The sequence below is a fragment of the Bos indicus genome, chromosome 26, assembly GCF_029378745.1.
Source record: "Bos indicus isolate NIAB-ARS_2022 breed Sahiwal x Tharparkar chromosome 26, NIAB-ARS_B.indTharparkar_mat_pri_1.0, whole genome shotgun sequence".
NCBI classification, from domain to species: domain Eukaryota; kingdom Metazoa; phylum Chordata; class Mammalia; order Artiodactyla; family Bovidae; genus Bos; species Bos indicus.
The window spans coordinates 51001992-51018752 of NC_091785.1; the positions used below are offsets into that span (position 1 = coordinate 51001992).

Consider the following 16761-nt stretch of genomic DNA (forward strand, 5'->3'; position numbering starts at 1 on the left):
AGGCGCGCGTGTGTGAGGCCTGGGTGGGCGGGGCCGCCGGAGGGCGCGCGGTCACCTCCCGCCGCTGACCACGCGGGGGCGCCGTCCGCCCGGCTCGCCGCGGCCTGGGGTCGCGCGTGTCTGCTCAGCTCGCTGTCCTAACGGCTTTGCTCGGAGCGTTTAGGGGGGAGGCAGTAATCGACATTCACCTCTGTCTTCTCTTTGTCCACACTTTCTGGGTTTTCCAACTTGTGAGTCCAGTTTTATCTGTAGCCTACCTCAGATGAGATCAGATCAGATCAGTCGCTCAGTCGTGTCCGACTCTTTGCAACCCCATGAATCGCAGCACGCCAGGCCTCCCCGTCCATCACCAACTCCCGGAGTTCACTCAGACTCACGTCCATCGAGTCAGTGATGCCATCCAGCCATCTCATCCTCTGTCGTCCCCTTCTCCTCCTGCCCCCAATCCCTCCCAGCATCAGAGTCTTTTCCAATGAGTCAACTCTTTGCATGAGGTGGCCAAAGTACTGGAGTTTGAGCTTTAGCACCATTCCTTCAAAAAGATCCCAGGGCTCATCTCCTTCAGAATGGATTGGTTGGATCTCCTTGCAGTCCAAGGGACTCTCAAGAGTCTTCTCCAACACCACAGTTCAAAAGCATCAATTCTTTGGTGCTCAGCCTTCTTCACAGTCCAACTCTCACATCCATACACGACCACAGGAAAAACCATAGCCTTGACTAGACGGACCTTTTTTGGCAAAGTAATGTCTCTGCTTTTGAATATGCTGTCTAGGTTGGTCATAACTTTCCTTCCAAGGAGTAAGAGTCTTTTAATTTCACGGCTGCAGTCACCATCTGTAGTGATTTTGCAGCCCAGAAAAATAAAGTCTGACACTGTTTCCACTGTTTCCCCATCTATTTCCCATGAAGTGGTGGGACCGGATGCCATGATCTTAGTTTTCTGAATGTTGAGCTTTAAGCCAACTTTTTCACTCTCCACTTTCACCTTCATCAAGAGGCTTTTGAGTTCCTCTTCGCTTTCTGCCATAAGGGTGGTATCATCTGCATATCTGAGGTTATTGATATTTCTCCCGGCAATCTTGAGTCCAGCTTGTGTTTCTTCCAGCCCAGCGTTTCTCGTGATGTACTCTGCATGTAAGTTAAATAAACAGGGTGACAATACACAGCCCTGACGAACTCCTTTTCCTGTTTGGAACCAGTCTGTTGTTCCCTAGTCTACCTCAGGTCCACGTAAATCCAGTGGCCAGTGGGCCTAAACTGTGCCTCGGGTCATCCCTGTTTATTGGTCTAATGAACAGATGCCCCTTTAACTCTTTGAGAATCCGTGGTCGGGTTAGGGCAAGAGGAAATAACCTGTGTTTCATGTGGACCCACCACCCGAGCCCGCCTGGGGCCGAGCCCGCCGGTATGCCTGCCAGGCTGCACCCACGGGCTGACACCCGCTCATACCAGCCACGCTGTGAATCTTCGTTCACGCGTTTATCCTTAAGGCCTTGGCCTGGCTGACGCCCCTGCTGCCTGGGGCTCTGCACAGAAGCCCAGAGCTGGGCTCCAGGGGGCTGCATGTGGCTCCAGGGCAGGAATGGCTTGGTGGGCTTGCGGGGTCTGCACTGCTGGCTGTGTCCAAGCTTCATGGCCAGAGCAAGGCGGCTGAGTACATGAGGGCGGTGCCCAGCCCACATCGCACAGGGGTCCTCAGGGGCGGTACGCGTGGGGTGGGGGCCCCAGTGGATGGGTCTGGGCCACAGAGGGGCCTCATGGAACCACAGGTGCCCGTGGACCCTCACTCACAGCCGATGCCCGAGACCGAGGAAACCACGAGAGGCGTGGGCCCTGGTCCCCCCAGCTGGGGACATGGCGCCTGGAGTTCTCTCCAGAAGGCAACCTCTCCGACCAGAGGCCACTGGACGCGCCCACCCCACTCTGCCCGCCGTTCCTCCTGGGCGGCTGCGGGGAGGCCGGCCGGCCTGGTGGGGAGAGCTGGTGGTCACCGACACCACACACGTTTGGCTGCCTTGTTTTGAGTGAGTCCATCGAATCTGGTTCTTTCCACTCTACTGACATGTCTAATTCCACTGAGCAGATGCAGATGTTCCTAAGGCCTGCCTCGGCCCTGTGGGAGAGCCTGCCTCCCCTGAACCCCCGAGGGCAGGCGCCGGGGGCTCATGGCTCTTTCTTCTCCAGGAGCTGGAGCAGCAGCTCATGATCGAGAAGAGGAACTTCCGAAAGACCCTGAAGTTTTACCAGAAGCTCCTACAGAAGGAGAAGAGGAACAAAGGTAGCCTCGCTGGGCCAGGGCCGGGCTGGGGGCAGGCATCCTGAGAGGGTTGGGTGCCTCGTGCTGACCACGTCCACCCCCAGGCTCCGAGGTGAAGACCATGCTGTCCAAACTGAAGGGGCAGCTGGAGGAGATGCGGTCCAAGGTGCAGTTCCTCGGGCTGGCCAAGAAGTACCTCCAGGCAAGGCCCCCGCTCCCCCTCCAGAGGCTCCTCCCGCCAAACCCCCGGAAACACGCCCGCCTCTGAGCGGCTGCCCCGGGCTCAGGCACGGGATGAGCGGGCAGCCGGGCAGGCAGACAGCGCTGACTCGTGCCCCAGGTCGTGTACGCGGAGCAGTGGGGCCTGGAGCCCTGCGCGCTGCCCGTGATCGTGAACATCGCGGCCGCCCACTGCGACACACTGGACTTCAGCCCCCTGGACGAGTCCTCGTCCCTCATCTTCTACAACGTCAGCAAGCACCCGCGCGGCGGCCGGCAGCCCAAGGCGCGTGTCCTGCAGGCTGGCACCCCGCTGGGGCTCATGGCCTACCTGTACTCCAGGTGCAGCCCGGGGGGGGGGGACGCTGGGACCCCTGTGCCCCCCAGGCTCCCGGAGACCAGGGGGGACAGGCCCAGGGTGGGGTGGAGGAGGTGGGCGTCTCCCTGCGCTCCCGAGGTGGGGCTGCACGCTTCTATGTAGAGTTTCCATCAGAAATCTGTCTGTCCGTGTCGGCGCCCACTGGCCTCCTTGGCCAGGCTCCTGACTGAGGGGCCCAGACCCACACGCATGGGTCTGGGGGTCTGGGTCAGGTGTGCATGGGGCACTTTGAAGGAGACCCCCGGGAACCCGGCCGCCATGACCGACAGCCTGCCGGGCTCGACTCCACGCAGCCGGGCCCCCCCAAGGCACCATGACCGCGCCCAGCTTCCTAGGTTGGACGCCCCTTAACTAACACGGGGCTCCAGAGCTGCGGGCAGCTTGCACCCAGCCAGCTGTCCACAGCGCTGCTGGGCATGAACAGGGTGAGGCTCACGTGCACGCGTGCTGAGTCACTTGAGTCGCAACAACTCTACGTGACCCCAGGGACTGTAGCCCACTGGGCTCCTCTGTCCATGGGACTCTCCAGGCAAGAAGACTGGAGTGGGTTGCCATGCCCTCCTCTGGAGATCCTCCTGACCCAGGGATTGAATGCAGATCTCCTGTGGTTCCTGCACTGCAGGGAGGTTTTTTACTACTGAGCCACCGGGGAAGCCCTTTAGGCTCATGGGACCCCCAACTAATAACACGGGCACAAGGGCTCACCTGCAGCAGGGAGGGGCCAGGCCGCTAACTCCCAGGGCTCCCAGGCACCCCTGACCCCCCCATCCCTTGGTGCACCCACGAGCCCCACATGGGGTTCAGGCTCTGGGCAGCCTCCTTAAGGGCCCATCCCTCCCAGCTCCAACCAGGCTGGACACAGACCTCCTCCCACGCGATGGTGGGAGCGTCACCCCAGGGTGGCTTCTAGGGACTCAGCACGCCACTCTGGAGCCCCTGGGGTCTTCTCTGGGCTGGAGGCTATTGACAGCCAGTAGGGGACAGGGCCCTCCTGGGGCAGCTGTCTCTGCCCCCCCCAAGTTGCCCTCCCCAGGTGGGCTGCCGGGGGCCTCCTGCCGGGGGGGTGCCCCGGGATGCCCCTCAGACTCAGGCCTCCTCCTCCACCTGCCCTGCGGGATGGGGTGTCACTCAGCACCACAGCCCTCCGAACTGTTCCAGGAGACATCGTGTGTGTGTCACGGGGCGTGTGTGTTATGCGTGAGCACAGCACCCCCAAGGCGTCCCTTCTGCAGGGAGCCAGACCCTGGCTGCCCAGTCCCACCTGCGCCTGGCTGGGGACCAGCGGGCCCCAGGGCCTCACTCCTGGACCCCCACCTCCTTTTCACTCTCCTGGTGCTGAGGGCACCCTGAGGGGGCCCTGCCTGAGGCCGAGCACCCACAAGCCCCCCCCGCCTCTTTCCTGACAGTGATTTGCAGCTGGGGAAGGGCCCCTGCACCTGCTCAGCTTTCTGAATTAGTGGTTTCTACAAGACAGGGAGAGCCTGAAAAACTGAAATTGAGAAAGTGTTCGGGGACCTCCCTGGCGTCCACTGGTGGAGACCCCAAGCTTCCAATGCAGGGCGTGCAGGGCTCACTCCCTGCTCAGGGAACTAGGTCCCACATGCCGCAGAGCACAGGCAAAAAAAGCCTTTAAAAAAATAAAATTAAAAAAAGTCTTCAGACTGAAAATGTTGAGGAATTTCTAATGTGATCAGTACCCCACACCCCCAGCTCAATGGTTCTGAGTGGTGGTCCAGCCAGTGCCTCCAGCACAGGGCTCTCGTGTTCACATGTAAGCACTCAAACACACCCACACGCACACACAAGTGCACACAGCCGCAGACTCACACACGTGCACACAGCCGCACACTCACACTAACACCCGCACACACAAATACAGCCACATACCTACCTGTGCACACCTGCACTCATACATGCACACCCGGAGTCACAAGTGCACACACCTGCACTCACGCACAAGTGCACACAGCTGCACCCAGGTGCACACTCACACCCATACACACACCCACATGTGCACTCATCTGCGCACACACCCCTGCACACACATCTGCTCACACCCATACCTGCACTCACACCCATACACACCTGCACACTCACATGCATATGCTCACACCTGCACACACAGCAGTACACATGGCTGCAGTCACTTGCACACACACCTGCACACTCACACCCACACCTGTGCATTCATGTGTGCACACAGCTGCACACTCACTCCCGCACACACCCCTGCACGCACACCCACACGTCTGCACACGCTCACACCTGCACACACACCAGGCCCGGGTGCTGGTCGGCCTGCACTGACTGCCTCCCCACCCCCCACAGCGGCGCCTTCCTGGAGGGCTACGTCCAGCAGTTCCTGTACACCTTCCGCTACTTCTGCAGCCCCCACGACTTCCTGCACTTCCTGCTGGACCGCATCAGCAGCACCCTGTCCAGGTACCCCAGGGCCCAGGGCAAGGACAACGGTGGAGAGGGGTGCAGATGGGCCAGGAGCAGCCACTGATGCCCACGATGGGGAGAAGCAGGGTGGGGGCAAGGAAGGTGGGACCCCCGTGGACTAGGGGATGTACAGGGGATCCCAAGGGCCTCAGCCGGCAGGCAGGGTCAGCACAGGGGGGCGTGGTGGGCAGTGCTGAGCATGCTCTCGCCCTCTCTGAGCTGGCCTGTCCTTGCCCCCAGACTCCCGCACAAGCTCAGGCTGGGCGCCCTGGGAGGGGATTCACAGAGGCCCTGTCCCCGTCTCCTCCACCCGCGCAGCCCACCCCACCGCTCTGGACGCCTTCCCAACCTCGGGGCAGGCTGGAGGGGGCGGTGGCTGCAGCGGCCCCTCTCCTGCCCAGGCGGGCGGGCAGCGTGGGGCAAGGCTTAGGTGCCCCCTAAAGAGAGGGCCACGCTCCCCCACCCCGTCCCGTCTGGGGATGGCACAGGGGGCCCTGCCCGGCTCAGGCCTCCTCTGCCTCCAGGGCCCACCAGGAGCCCACCTCCACCTTCACCAAGATCTACAGGCGGAGCGTCTGCCTCCTGCAGGCCTGGCTGGAGGACTGCTACGCCGTGGACTTCGTGAGGAACGCCGGGCTCCTGGGGAGGCTCCAGGATTACCTCTCCTCCCAGGTGAGGCGGGGGGCGGGGGGGACGCACCCCCCAGGAGGCGGTAGGTGACCCCACGTGCTTCTGCCCAGATCCTGCCCCTGGACGGCTCCGCGGAGCACCTGCTGGGCCTGCTGGAGGTGGGCAGCGAGCGGCGGGCTGAGGGCACCCTACGTGGTACAGACCTGGAGGACCCCAAGGACGTGGAGGAGGACGCCAGGCCCCTCAATGCCCTGTGTAAGAGGCTCTCGGAGGACGCCGTCTCCCGGAAGGTGCGGCCTCTCCCGGGAAGATGGGCAGCAGTCCCGCGCCCGGCGTGGCGACACTCACAGACGCATGTGCATGCCTCTATACAAGCAGACAGGCAGAGGTGGGCGCGCACACTCCGTCCTGCAGCTCCAGGGCAGCAGCCCTGTGAGGCAGGCACTGCCTGCCACAGCCCCGGACAACAGAGGGCCGGCCAGGGGCTCAGACCGCCCCTTCGCCCTGACCCTAGGGCCAAGGGCAGGCTGGGATGTGGCCGGGAATGGGGCAGGGTCTCGGGGGGCCTCACCATGACGCAGGTAGCACCAAACCGCACAGCTCCGTCTGCGGGGGAATCGCTGAAATCCTGGGGTCAGTGTGGCTGCGGGCGGGAGGCAGGGCTCTGCCCTGCAGCTCTAGCTGAGCCAGGCTGGGGGCTCCCGGCCGCCGGCTGCCCAGGCCGCCCTAACCGGAGGGACCCGCCCTGCAGAGCTTCCCCTGGCGACTCTCCCGGGGCAACGGGCTGGCGCTGCCCCACCACAAGGAGCGCCAGTACAGCATTGCGTCGGCCCTGCCCAAGCCCTGCTTCCTGGAGGACTTCTACGGGCCCTACACCAAGGCCGGCGAGAAGGGGCCCTACTTCCTGACCGAGTACAGCACCCAGCAGCTCTTCAGCCAGCTGACGCTGCTCCAGCAGGTGGGGATGCCAGGCCCACACGGCCTGCGGGGGGCGCCCTGCCCTGCCCTGCCCTGCCCAGGGCCCTTCCTGCTAGAACTGGGCAGGCAGTCAGCCCCCAGGTGCCCTTTCCCAGCCCCCGCCGATCTGGGCCCCGTCACCCGGCAGGCGACGGCAGGGACAGGGACCCAGCGGCCGCCCACCCCCTGCCGCTGCTGGGTGGGCGTGGAGAGCCCCTCCCAGAGCCCCAGCCCCGAGACAGGGCGCTGCTTTCCCTGTGTCCTCGTCCCTGGCAGGAGCTGTTTCAGAAGTGCCACCCTGTCCACTTCTTAAACTCGCGGGCCCTGGGCGTCACGGACCAGAGTGCAGCGGTCCCCAGGTGAGTGTCCGCGGAGCTGGGGGCCCTGGGGTGGCCGAGGGGCTTGAGGGCTCCACCTGGCTATTTCCACCGGGTGGAAATGCCTTTCCGGACACTCTGGCTGACGGGCAATGCCTTGGGGTTCCGAGCTGGACACCAACCCCCTCCTCGGGGCCCCAAGCACTGCCTTGTCCTGGCTGGGACATGCTGGACCCGCGCCTGCGTCTCTTGTAGGGCCAGCTCCTCTGAGTCTCTGTCAGCCAAACCCTGCAGCTTATTTCTGCCCAACTACATCCAGGACAAATACCTGCTACAGCTTTTAAGAAGCGCGGACGACGTCAGCACCTGGGTGGCCGCCGAGATCGTGACCAGCCACACCTCCAAGGTCGGTGCCCAAGGCTCTGGCCCCAGCACAGGGTCGTGGGTGCCAGCGGTGAGGGCACCTCCCTGGGCGAGCACCTCTGCTGGGGGTGCACAGAGGCATCCCAAGCTGAAGCCCCTGGAGTAGGCAAGCATGAGGGGCACTCAAGGCAGGGCCCCCACGGTTCCCTGGCCTCCACCCCGCCACCGATGAGGAAGCCCCAAGGCCCACCAACACCCAGAGTTCCCCAGTCTTTCCCCTTTCAGGGAGAATCTTCCAACTTCAGAGGTTTATTAGCTGACAGACTGACCCCTCCTCACTTGTGCCAGGACGTGGGCACCGGGAGCCTGTTCTCGCCCCCGTCTGCACCAATCCTCGATGTCCTCTTGAGCGACAGCAACCTGCAACTTTCCGCTCACCCCGTCAGAGGCGTCACACGGGCCTCCAAGCGCTTTGGGGGGATGTGGGGGGGCATCGGTGCCCCGGGTGCAGGCCAGAGCCGTCTCCAGCCCCACCCGGGGTGGCGGTCAGGGGCCAGCGCCAATGTTGCTGTGAGTGGAGGATGCAGGGAGGGCTGTTCGCGGGGCGGTGTGACGTCTGCAGGGACAGCGTGGGGTGGGGACGAGGGAGAGCGCGCCCTGGGTGGACGTGCTGATCGAGTCTGAAACACACACGGTCACCGAGCTGCGTGTGGCTTGCTGGCCATCAGAACCACCGGAGACGGACTTCGACACGCAAACTCTGCTCTCAGAAAATGGTCAAAACTCAAAAGCTGAGCCAGAGGATGTCACAGGAAGACTCTACACACGGACCTCACCAGATGGTCAACACTGAAATCAGATTGATTATGTTCTTTGCAACCAAAGATGGAGAAGCTTTATACAGTCAGCAAAAACAAGACTGGGAGCTGACTGTGCCTCGGACCATGAACTCCTTATTGCCAAATTCAGACTTAAATTGAAGAAAGTAGGAAAACCTCTAGACCATTCAGGTATGACCTAAATCAAACCCCTTATGATCATACAGTGGAAGTGCGAAATAGATTTAACAGACTAGATCTGATAGATGGAGTGCCTTATGAACTATGGACAGAGGTTCATGACATTGTACAGGAGGCGGTGATCAAAACCATCCTCAAGAAAAAGAAATGCAAAATGGCTGTCTGAGGAGACCTTACAAATAGCTGTGAAAAGAAAAGAAGCGAAAAGCAAAGGAAAAAAGGAAAGATATATCCACCTGAATGCAGAGTTCCAAACAAGAGCAAGGAGAGATAAGAAAGCCTTCCTCAGTGATCAGTGCAAAGAAATAGAGGAAAACAATAGAATGGGAAAGACTAGAGATCTCTTCAAGAAAATTAGAGATACCAAGGGAACATTTCATGCAAAGATGGGTTCAATAAAGGAGAAAAATAGTATGGACCTGACAGAAGCAGAAGATACTAAGAAGAGGTGGCAAGAATACACAGAACTACACACACACACAAAAGATCTTCATGACCCAGATAATCAGGATGGTGTGGTCACTGACCTAGAGCCCGACATCCTGGAATGTGAAGTCAAGTGGTCCTTAGGAAGCATCACTATGAACAAAGCTAGTGGAGGTGATGGAATTCCAGTTGAGCTATTTCAAATCCTGAAGATGATGCTGTGAAAGTGCTGCCCTCAATCTGTCAGCAAATTTCGAAAACTCAGCAGTGGCCACAGGACTGGAAAAGGTCAGTGTTCATTCCAATCTCAAAGGCAATGCCAAAGAATGCTCAAACTACTGCACAATTGCACTCATCACACACTAGCAAAGGAGTGCTCAAAATTCTCCAAGCCAGCCTTCAACAGTATGTGAACTGTGAACTTCCAGATGTTCAAGCTGGTTTTAGAAAAGGCAGAGGAACCAGAGATCAAATTGCCAACATTCGCTGGATCATGGAAAAAGCAAGAGAGTTCCAGAGAAACATCTATTTCTGCTTTATTGACTATGCCAAAGCCTTTGACTGTGTGGATCACAATAAACTGTGGAAAATTCTTCAAGAGATGGGAATACCAGACCACCTGATCTGCCTCTTGAGAAACCTGTATGCAGGTCAGGAAGCAACAGTTAGAACTGGACATGGAACAACAGACTGGTTCCAAATAGGAAAAGGAGTACGTCAAGGCTGTATATTGTCACCCTGCTTATTTAACTTATATGCAGAGTGCATCACGAGAAACGCTGGGCTGGAGGAAGCACAAGCTGGAATCGAGATTGCCAGGAGAAATATCAATAACCTCAGATATGCAGATGATACCGCCCTTATGGCAGAAAGCGAAGAGGAACTAAAAAGCCTCTTGATGAAAGTGAGAGGGGAGTGAAAAAGTTGGCTTAAAGCTCAACATTCAGAAAACTAAGATCATGGCATCTGGTCCCATCACTTCATGGGAAATAGATGGGGAAACAGTGTCAGACTTTATTTTTTGGGGTCCAAAATCACTGCAGATGGTGACTGCAGCCATGAAATTAAAAGACGCTTACTGCTTGGAAGGAAAGTTATGACCAACCTAGACAACATATTAAAAAGCAGAGACATTACTTTGTCAACAAAGGTCCCTCTAGTCAAGGCTATGGTTTTTCCAGCAGTCATGTATGGATGTGACAGTTGGAAAGCTGAACGCTGAAGAATTGATGCTTTTGAACTGTGGTGTTGGAGAAGACTCTTAGATCCAAGCAGTCTATCCTACAGGAGATCCATCCTGGGTATTCACTGGTAGGACAGATGCTGAAGCTGAAACTGCAATCCTTTGGCCACCTGATGCAAAGAGCTGACTCACTGGAAAAGACCCTGATGCTGGGAGGGATTGGGGGCAGGAGGAGAAGGGGACGACAGAGGATGAGATGGCTGGATGGCATCACCGCCTCGATGGACATGAGTTTGTGCAAGCTTCAGGAGTTGGTGATGGACATGGAGGCCTGGCGTGCTGTGGTCCATGGGGTCGCAAAGAGGACACGACTGAGCGACTGAACTGAACTGAACAAAAGCCCTCAGAGGTGGCAGCGCATCCCGTTCAGATCCCATCCCTGGGGACGCGGGAGAACAGAGGCACAGACAAAGGGAAGCAGCGTGGCACGTCTGACAGTGGGAGCCGCTCGGTCGCGTCCGCCTCTCTGCGACCCCGGGAGCTGCACAGTCCATGGACTCCTCCAGGCCAGAATACTGGAGTGGGCAGCCTTTCCCTTCTCCAGGGGATCTTCCCAACCCAGGAACTGAGCCCAGGTCTCCTGCATCGCAGGCAGATTCTTCACCAGCAAAGCCACCAGGGAAGCCCTTGTTTTAGACGAGTAACGGTAGGAACAGAGGGAAGTGAGGCCTCTGGCTTCAGCAGTGGGGTGGGGGGAGGTGCTGGGGGTTCCCAGCTGACCCAGTGCTCTGCCCTGCGGACCAGCAACCCTGTGGAAGCAGGCACAGGACACAACAGCTGAGATGAGGAGGCCGCCCCGTGTCCACCGACGGCGAGCGGACCAACCCTGCAGCCCACCGCCCATGCCGGGGCGTGTCACTCAGCCCCGCGTCGGGACAGCCGGGGACACAGGCCACAGTGCTGAGCCTGGGGGCGGGAGAGAGGCCGGCCGCCCGAGGAGAACGCCACGAGACCCCAGCGTCCGAGGCCGGCCCCCGTGTGGGGCAGCTCTGCCGGCACTGGCTGGGGAGCTCCTGCTTTGCGTCTGTCCAGACCTGTGAAGAAAAAAGACGTCAACGGAGAAGTAGGCTGTAACTGTTCCCATGCCAGGCAGGGGGCGGCCATGTGCAGTGGCCACGTGCAGTGACCCGGGCTGTCCTGGGACCAGGCGCCGGCCAAGCGCAGCAGCAGGGTGTGCGGTGGGGTCGCAGGTGGTGTCCCCCCGGAAGGACGGTGCTGGCTGTGGCGACGGTCCCCAGGGTGCGGCACTTCTGAAATGAGGGGTCACCAGAATCGTGTGAAATCCAAGCACTGACTGAGGGGCCGTGCACTGGGCCATGGGCAGAGACTCCCTCGGGGGTGGGGGGCGGTGCTGGGGGTTCCCAGCCGACCCAGCGCTCTGCCCTGCGGACCAGCGACCCCGTGGAAGCAGGCACCACAACCCCGTCCCACCTGCCGGGCAGAGGAGACACTGCCGTGGCTCCCTGTGGGCCCCCCTCCCGGACGGGTGTGCCCTGCTGTCCCCGTCTGTCCTGAGCTGAGGTTTGTCCAGGGGACAGTGAGCACTGGCCTGCCTCTGTGCCTGTCCCTCTGGGCCGCCCACTCCGCCCACCCCGACACCGACCCTGCCCTGCGACCCTTGGAGCTCAGAATGCTAGTGTCTCATTCTCCAATTTCAGCTGCAGGTGAACCTGCTCTCCAAGTTTCTGCTGATTGCGAAGTCTTGCTATGAGCAGAGGAACTTCGCCACGGCCATGCAGATTCTGGGCGGCCTGGAGCACGCGGCCGTGCGCCAGTGCGCGGTGAGTCCCCCGCGTGGCCGGGCAGGGGGCCCCCACGGGGCCAGGGGGTTTCACCTGCGCTTTTACTCTAGGCCTGGAGAATTCTGCCCGCGAAGATAGCGGAGGTGATGGAGGAGCTGAAAGCTGTGGAGGTACCGGTGTGCGTGAGCTCCCAGGAGCTCGCGTCCCCCCAGGGGCGGCGGGTGACAGGTGGCGGGATGGGTTGCCTGGCCGTCTGCCTTACGGCCCCCCAGGACCGGGCACGGCCTCCCCATCCCCCAGGCAGAGGAGGCAGGGGCGGGCGCTCCAGGAGCTCTGCCTGCCAACTGTGCCTCGTGGGTCTGACTCCCGCTGGGGGTGCAGGTGTCCGAAGCCCACCTCCTCCTGGCTTCCCCTTGAGAGACGGTCGGCGAGGACACAGCCTCTGGCTGGCGGGCCGAGGTGCCAGGGGCAGCCTGCGTCCAGCCCAGGCCCAGCTCTGCCAGTGGCAGGGCTCCCATGTGTCCTCAGCTGACCGCAGACCCGGGGGCCTGCCGCTGGTCAGCCGGCGCTCAGTCTGATTAGGGTGGGGGTCCCTCGGTGCGCTTCTGGAACCAGCACCTCAGCAGCAGGAAGTGCATGTCTTTCTGGGGGGTCAGTGTTCCTCCTGTGCCCACACGCTGCAGAGCCTGGACCCCCAGCCCGGGAGCCAAGGGGCACTTTGAATTGGATGGCAAATTGGGGTGTGGCGCCCCAGGCACTGACTGGCACTGGCCGGCCCTGCTATGCACCAGGGATGCCCCCTCGCCCCTGCTCACCCCACGCCCGTCTGGGCCCCAGGTCTTCCTGAAGAGTGACAGCCTGTGTCTGATGGAAGGACGGCGCCTCAGGGCCCAGCCCACCCTGCCCTCAGCCCGCCTGCTGGCCATGCACATACAGCAGCTGGAGACGGGAGGCTTCACCATGACCAACGGGGCGCACAGGTGGAGCAAGCTCAGGTGAGGGGCCCGCAGGCGAGCGAGCAGGTGAGGGGTCTCCCCATCCCTCCTATTCCTCTGAGGCCTGGATCAGATGCCCCCACCCAGCCCAGGCTGCCACAAGCTCCCTCCAGGTGACCCCCAGCTGCCTCCTTCTCCACAAACGCGGGATAAACATTTCCCACACTGCTGGCATCCATGGCCCCAGACACCGCCCCAAGGTCGAAGGTCGTTGTGACCTCCCTTCTGTTGGGAGAGCAGGCACACCCTGAGCCCCACCTCTGTGCAGCCGCCCCCCGGCCCCCGAAGCTGCCTCTTCCCTCTGTTCCGCCTCTGCTCTCCTGTCGGACCCCCGCCCTGGGGCTGACCTAGGAGGGCCCCTGGTCAGGCCCCGCCCCTTCAGCTGCCAGCACCCCTGGGGACCCACCAGGAGGCACAGACTGGGCACAGTTTGCAACCACCTTCACCGTGACCCCACCAGCGACTCAGACACCCCCAAAGAGGGTCACTGTGCCCACTTCAGCCTGTGTGGCGCTGGTCCCCTCCGCACCCAGGCCCAGGCCAGCCTCTTCAGGGGCTCCCGGCCACATCCGCCCCCCCGCAGCGCCCCAGGCCCACGCTGCCTCCAGCTCAGGGCCAGCCCGTCTGCCAGGAGCACCCCCACCCACAGCTCCGTCCTCCCCGCCCCGCCCGCGTGCACTGTCACACTGCAGTCAGGTGGAGGCTGGTCCAGCCTCCTTGGGGTCAAGGACAGCAGCCTCGCTTTGTGAGCAGGGCCCAGGGGGCACGGAGCCCACCGTTGCCAGCTGTGCCTGCGAGACCGCTTCAGTCAATGAAAACGGTAGTTTAGAGATGACACTGTTTCCACAAGGCACACTTACTGCCAGAGGCCCATGGCGATCAGAGGGGCAGCGGGCAGTGAGGGAAGGCCACGGCCCAGAAAGGGCCTGGCCAGGCTCCGGTCGCGTGTGCTCCTCCTGACGCGGTTCACGGGTGCGTGTGTTTGCACACCTGTCTCCTCATTAACAACGGAGGCATTCACATGGAATGCACCACGTCTTCACCCAAAGCCAGGGTGGGCACATGTGTCTGGGGAGTCCACAGCCTCCCCGGGCAGAACCGAGGCCCGCAGCTCAGAGGATGATGCCCCCCGGAGTGCCGGCCGCCGCCTGACGCCCAGCTCTGGGAGGCAAAGGCTGGCTCCCCGCGTGGCCGGTTCCCTGGGCGCCACGTCAGTGAACGGGGCTGGGGCAAAGCGCAGAGCACCTAACCCGCCCAGATGGACTAACTCGCGTGCGCTCGTCTGCCGCCTTGGGCTGCCTCATACTTCCTTATCGTGGGGATTTCAGCACTGACTGGGCCTCACACAGCACATCTCCAGTCAACGTTTGTGGAGTGAAAGGTGGACGGATGGACGGAGGGAGGGATGGACAGACGCAGGGCAGGTGGATGAACACGCCTGGGCCCTGAAACGAGGTCTGGCCTGTGACTGAACAGCAGACTGGCCCCTCGCGGTCTGAACTCTGATGCGGCCGGGCTGGGACTGGCCAGTGCCCACCAGCTGCGACACCGCCCCTGAGACGAGTGCAAACTCATGTTCCATTTCTTCCCGACACAGAAACATCGCCAAGGTGGCGAGCCAGGTCCACGCGTTCCAGGAGAACCCCTACACGTTCGCCCCCGACCCCAAGCTGCAGTCCCAGCTCAAGCAGAGAATCGCCCGCTTCAGCGGGGCCGACATCGCTGTGCTGGCGGCGGACAGCGGGGCGGGCCCCCGGCAGGCAGCCAGCGAGAAGCACTCCCGGAAGATCCAGGACAAGCTGCGGAGGATGAGGGCCACGTTCCAGTAGCGGAGGCGGCAGGCGGGGGGTGGACGGGGACCCCCGCGGTGCAGGAGGGTCAGACGGGAGCGCGGGCTCAGACGCGGCCCCGGAGACGGCACCGGAGGCTGACTGTAAAATTTAAAGATGTAAGATGTAAACCAGACCACGGTGAGTAGGCTCCCAGGAGCCGAACCCCCGAACGCTCATTATGTTTCTCAGAGACGAACGGCTTCCGCCCAGCCTGCCCCCAGAGCCCCGCACCCCTCGGCCTGTAACCCGGGTGCCCCCGAGCAGTGTCTGCGTGAGTCTGCCTGTGTCTGCCACGACGGACCCCTGGTCCCCCTGCTAACGACAGATTCCAAGGGTTCTGGAACCTTCCACGTGAAGCCCTGAGGCTTCCGGGGACCGCAGCCCAGCCCTGGGCTCACATCCCAGGCACCCCGCCAGGCATCCCGCCCTCTGCCCCGAGCGCTGGCTGCTCGCCCTGCCCTGGGGGTGGGGGTGCCTGAGCCTCACAGCCTTCACCCCAGCCAGCCTCCTGCTGCCCGCCAGTGCCTCGCAGCTCCCCCCGGCCGCTCCCCGTGCCCCATGGCCCCGGTGCCCGCCGCCCGCCACTGAGAGCACTGCCCTGTGGGGCGGGTTTCCCTGTGCCGAGGCCCGCATCCAGGGGCGCAGGACTCGGACGGCAGCTCCAAGGCCAAGACAGCCTCCGCGGCCCCTCCGCAGCCCCGCTGAGTGGGGCGCCTGGGGGTGGTCCCGGACGCCTTCAGCACCCATGCATGCCACACACACAGCCATGCCCGCCTCCCACGGCTGGCTGCCATTGTGCTTTGAGGAGAGGCGCCTGCCGCCTCGGGGGCACTGAGCACTCCTCAGGGCTGTTTCCACCGGCCTGCTGGTGTTGCCTTGCCCAGCGTGGGCAGGACGCGCTGGCCGGCGGCTTGGGGACCAGGCGAGGCCTCACACACCCGCAGCAGGGAGGCCAGGACCGGACCGTCCCAGGCACCCGCGTCCTTACGTTGCAAATCGCCGCGAGACCCGCGATTCTTCTGAGTTTTAGGATTAGTGATTCTTTGGCGCAACCAGCTAGTGGTATTTCAAGGAAACCATTACCTGATAAAACGCTGAATTTCTAACGTCAGGGTGTTTTCCCACATATATTCATTCCCAACACCTAGCTCCTGCATACGTGAAATACGAGAGGCGTGCGGCACGCCTGGCCCTAACATGGCTTTCATGTGAGAATTCGGTTCTGCAGATGAACTCCTGGGTTTTCAGCACTGAACTCAGCAAGCTCAGAGGCCGCGTGAACACACACTCCAGCCGGACCGGCTGTGCCCCGGGAGCGGCCGCCTCGGCCGCCACGCGCCCGTCTGCATGTCGCTCTCGTGCACTCCAGTTTCTAATAAAGCCGTTTCTACCAAGACGGCTGCCCACGGTTCCTGCGCTTTGTCCGCCCTGCAGGTCACGGAGGCTCCCCACAGCCACGACGACGTCTCCAGGGCTGCTCGTGAGGGCGGGCAGCAATGATCCTGGGTGACAAGCTGGGGGCAAGGCGGCCCCAGGACCGAGCCCCACACCCCGGGGCCTGCAAGCTGCCTCCGGAGGAGATGGCCGGCCTTCCACAGTCACCGCCCATGGAGGCCTCTGGGCACCACAGCCCCAGCCTGCCCACCATAAACCCTGCCACCATCCCAGGGCCCGGCCACCCAGACCTTGCCCACAGCCCACAGGTCAGACAGCCAGCTTGTCCTCGTGGGGGGACTGAGGGGTGCCCCGGGCCTGTCACCACCAGGAAGGGTCCTGCTGCTGTGGTTCAGGACTGGCAGGCACCGCAGGGTGAGGGTCTCTCTGCTGTGGGGCCGCCAGAGCCTGGGGGTCTTCTTGGTATCTCTGGGGTCTGCCCTCCACATGCCAGCAGCATCGCCGCCGCCGCCCCCCCTCCCCCAGCAGCTGTGACAACCCAC

General features: G+C 61.8%; 1 protein-coding gene across 5 annotated transcripts in view; it reads left to right on the forward strand.

Moving 5' to 3' along the window:
- The window catches only part of KNDC1 (kinase non-catalytic C-lobe domain containing 1), a 53432-nt gene extending 37212 nt beyond the window's left edge, over positions 1 to 16220 (forward strand). For 4 of the 5 annotated variants that reach the window (XM_070781161.1, XM_070781162.1, XM_070781164.1 and 1 more), the window contains 13 exons: positions 2185 to 2278; positions 2362 to 2459; positions 2598 to 2818; positions 5184 to 5297; positions 5825 to 5972; positions 6041 to 6220; positions 6682 to 6888; positions 7164 to 7246; positions 7460 to 7610; positions 11914 to 12036; positions 12108 to 12167; positions 12835 to 12992; positions 14590 to 16220. In XM_070781161.1, the coding sequence (XP_070637262.1) occupies positions 2185 to 2278; positions 2362 to 2459; positions 2598 to 2818; positions 5184 to 5297; positions 5825 to 5972; positions 6041 to 6220; positions 6682 to 6888; positions 7164 to 7246; positions 7460 to 7610; positions 11914 to 12036; positions 12108 to 12167; positions 12835 to 12992; positions 14590 to 14821 (1869 nt within the window). In that variant the 3' untranslated portion in view covers positions 14822 to 16220. Of the gene's footprint in view, positions 1 to 2184; positions 2279 to 2361; positions 2460 to 2597; positions 2819 to 5183; positions 5298 to 5824; positions 5973 to 6040; positions 6221 to 6681; positions 6889 to 7163; positions 7247 to 7459; positions 7611 to 11913; positions 12037 to 12107; positions 12168 to 12834; positions 12993 to 14589 lie in introns of those variants that run through there. The other variant, XM_070781165.1, reaches the window with a different exon arrangement.
- The last annotated feature ends 541 nt before the right edge of the window (positions 16221 to 16761 follow it).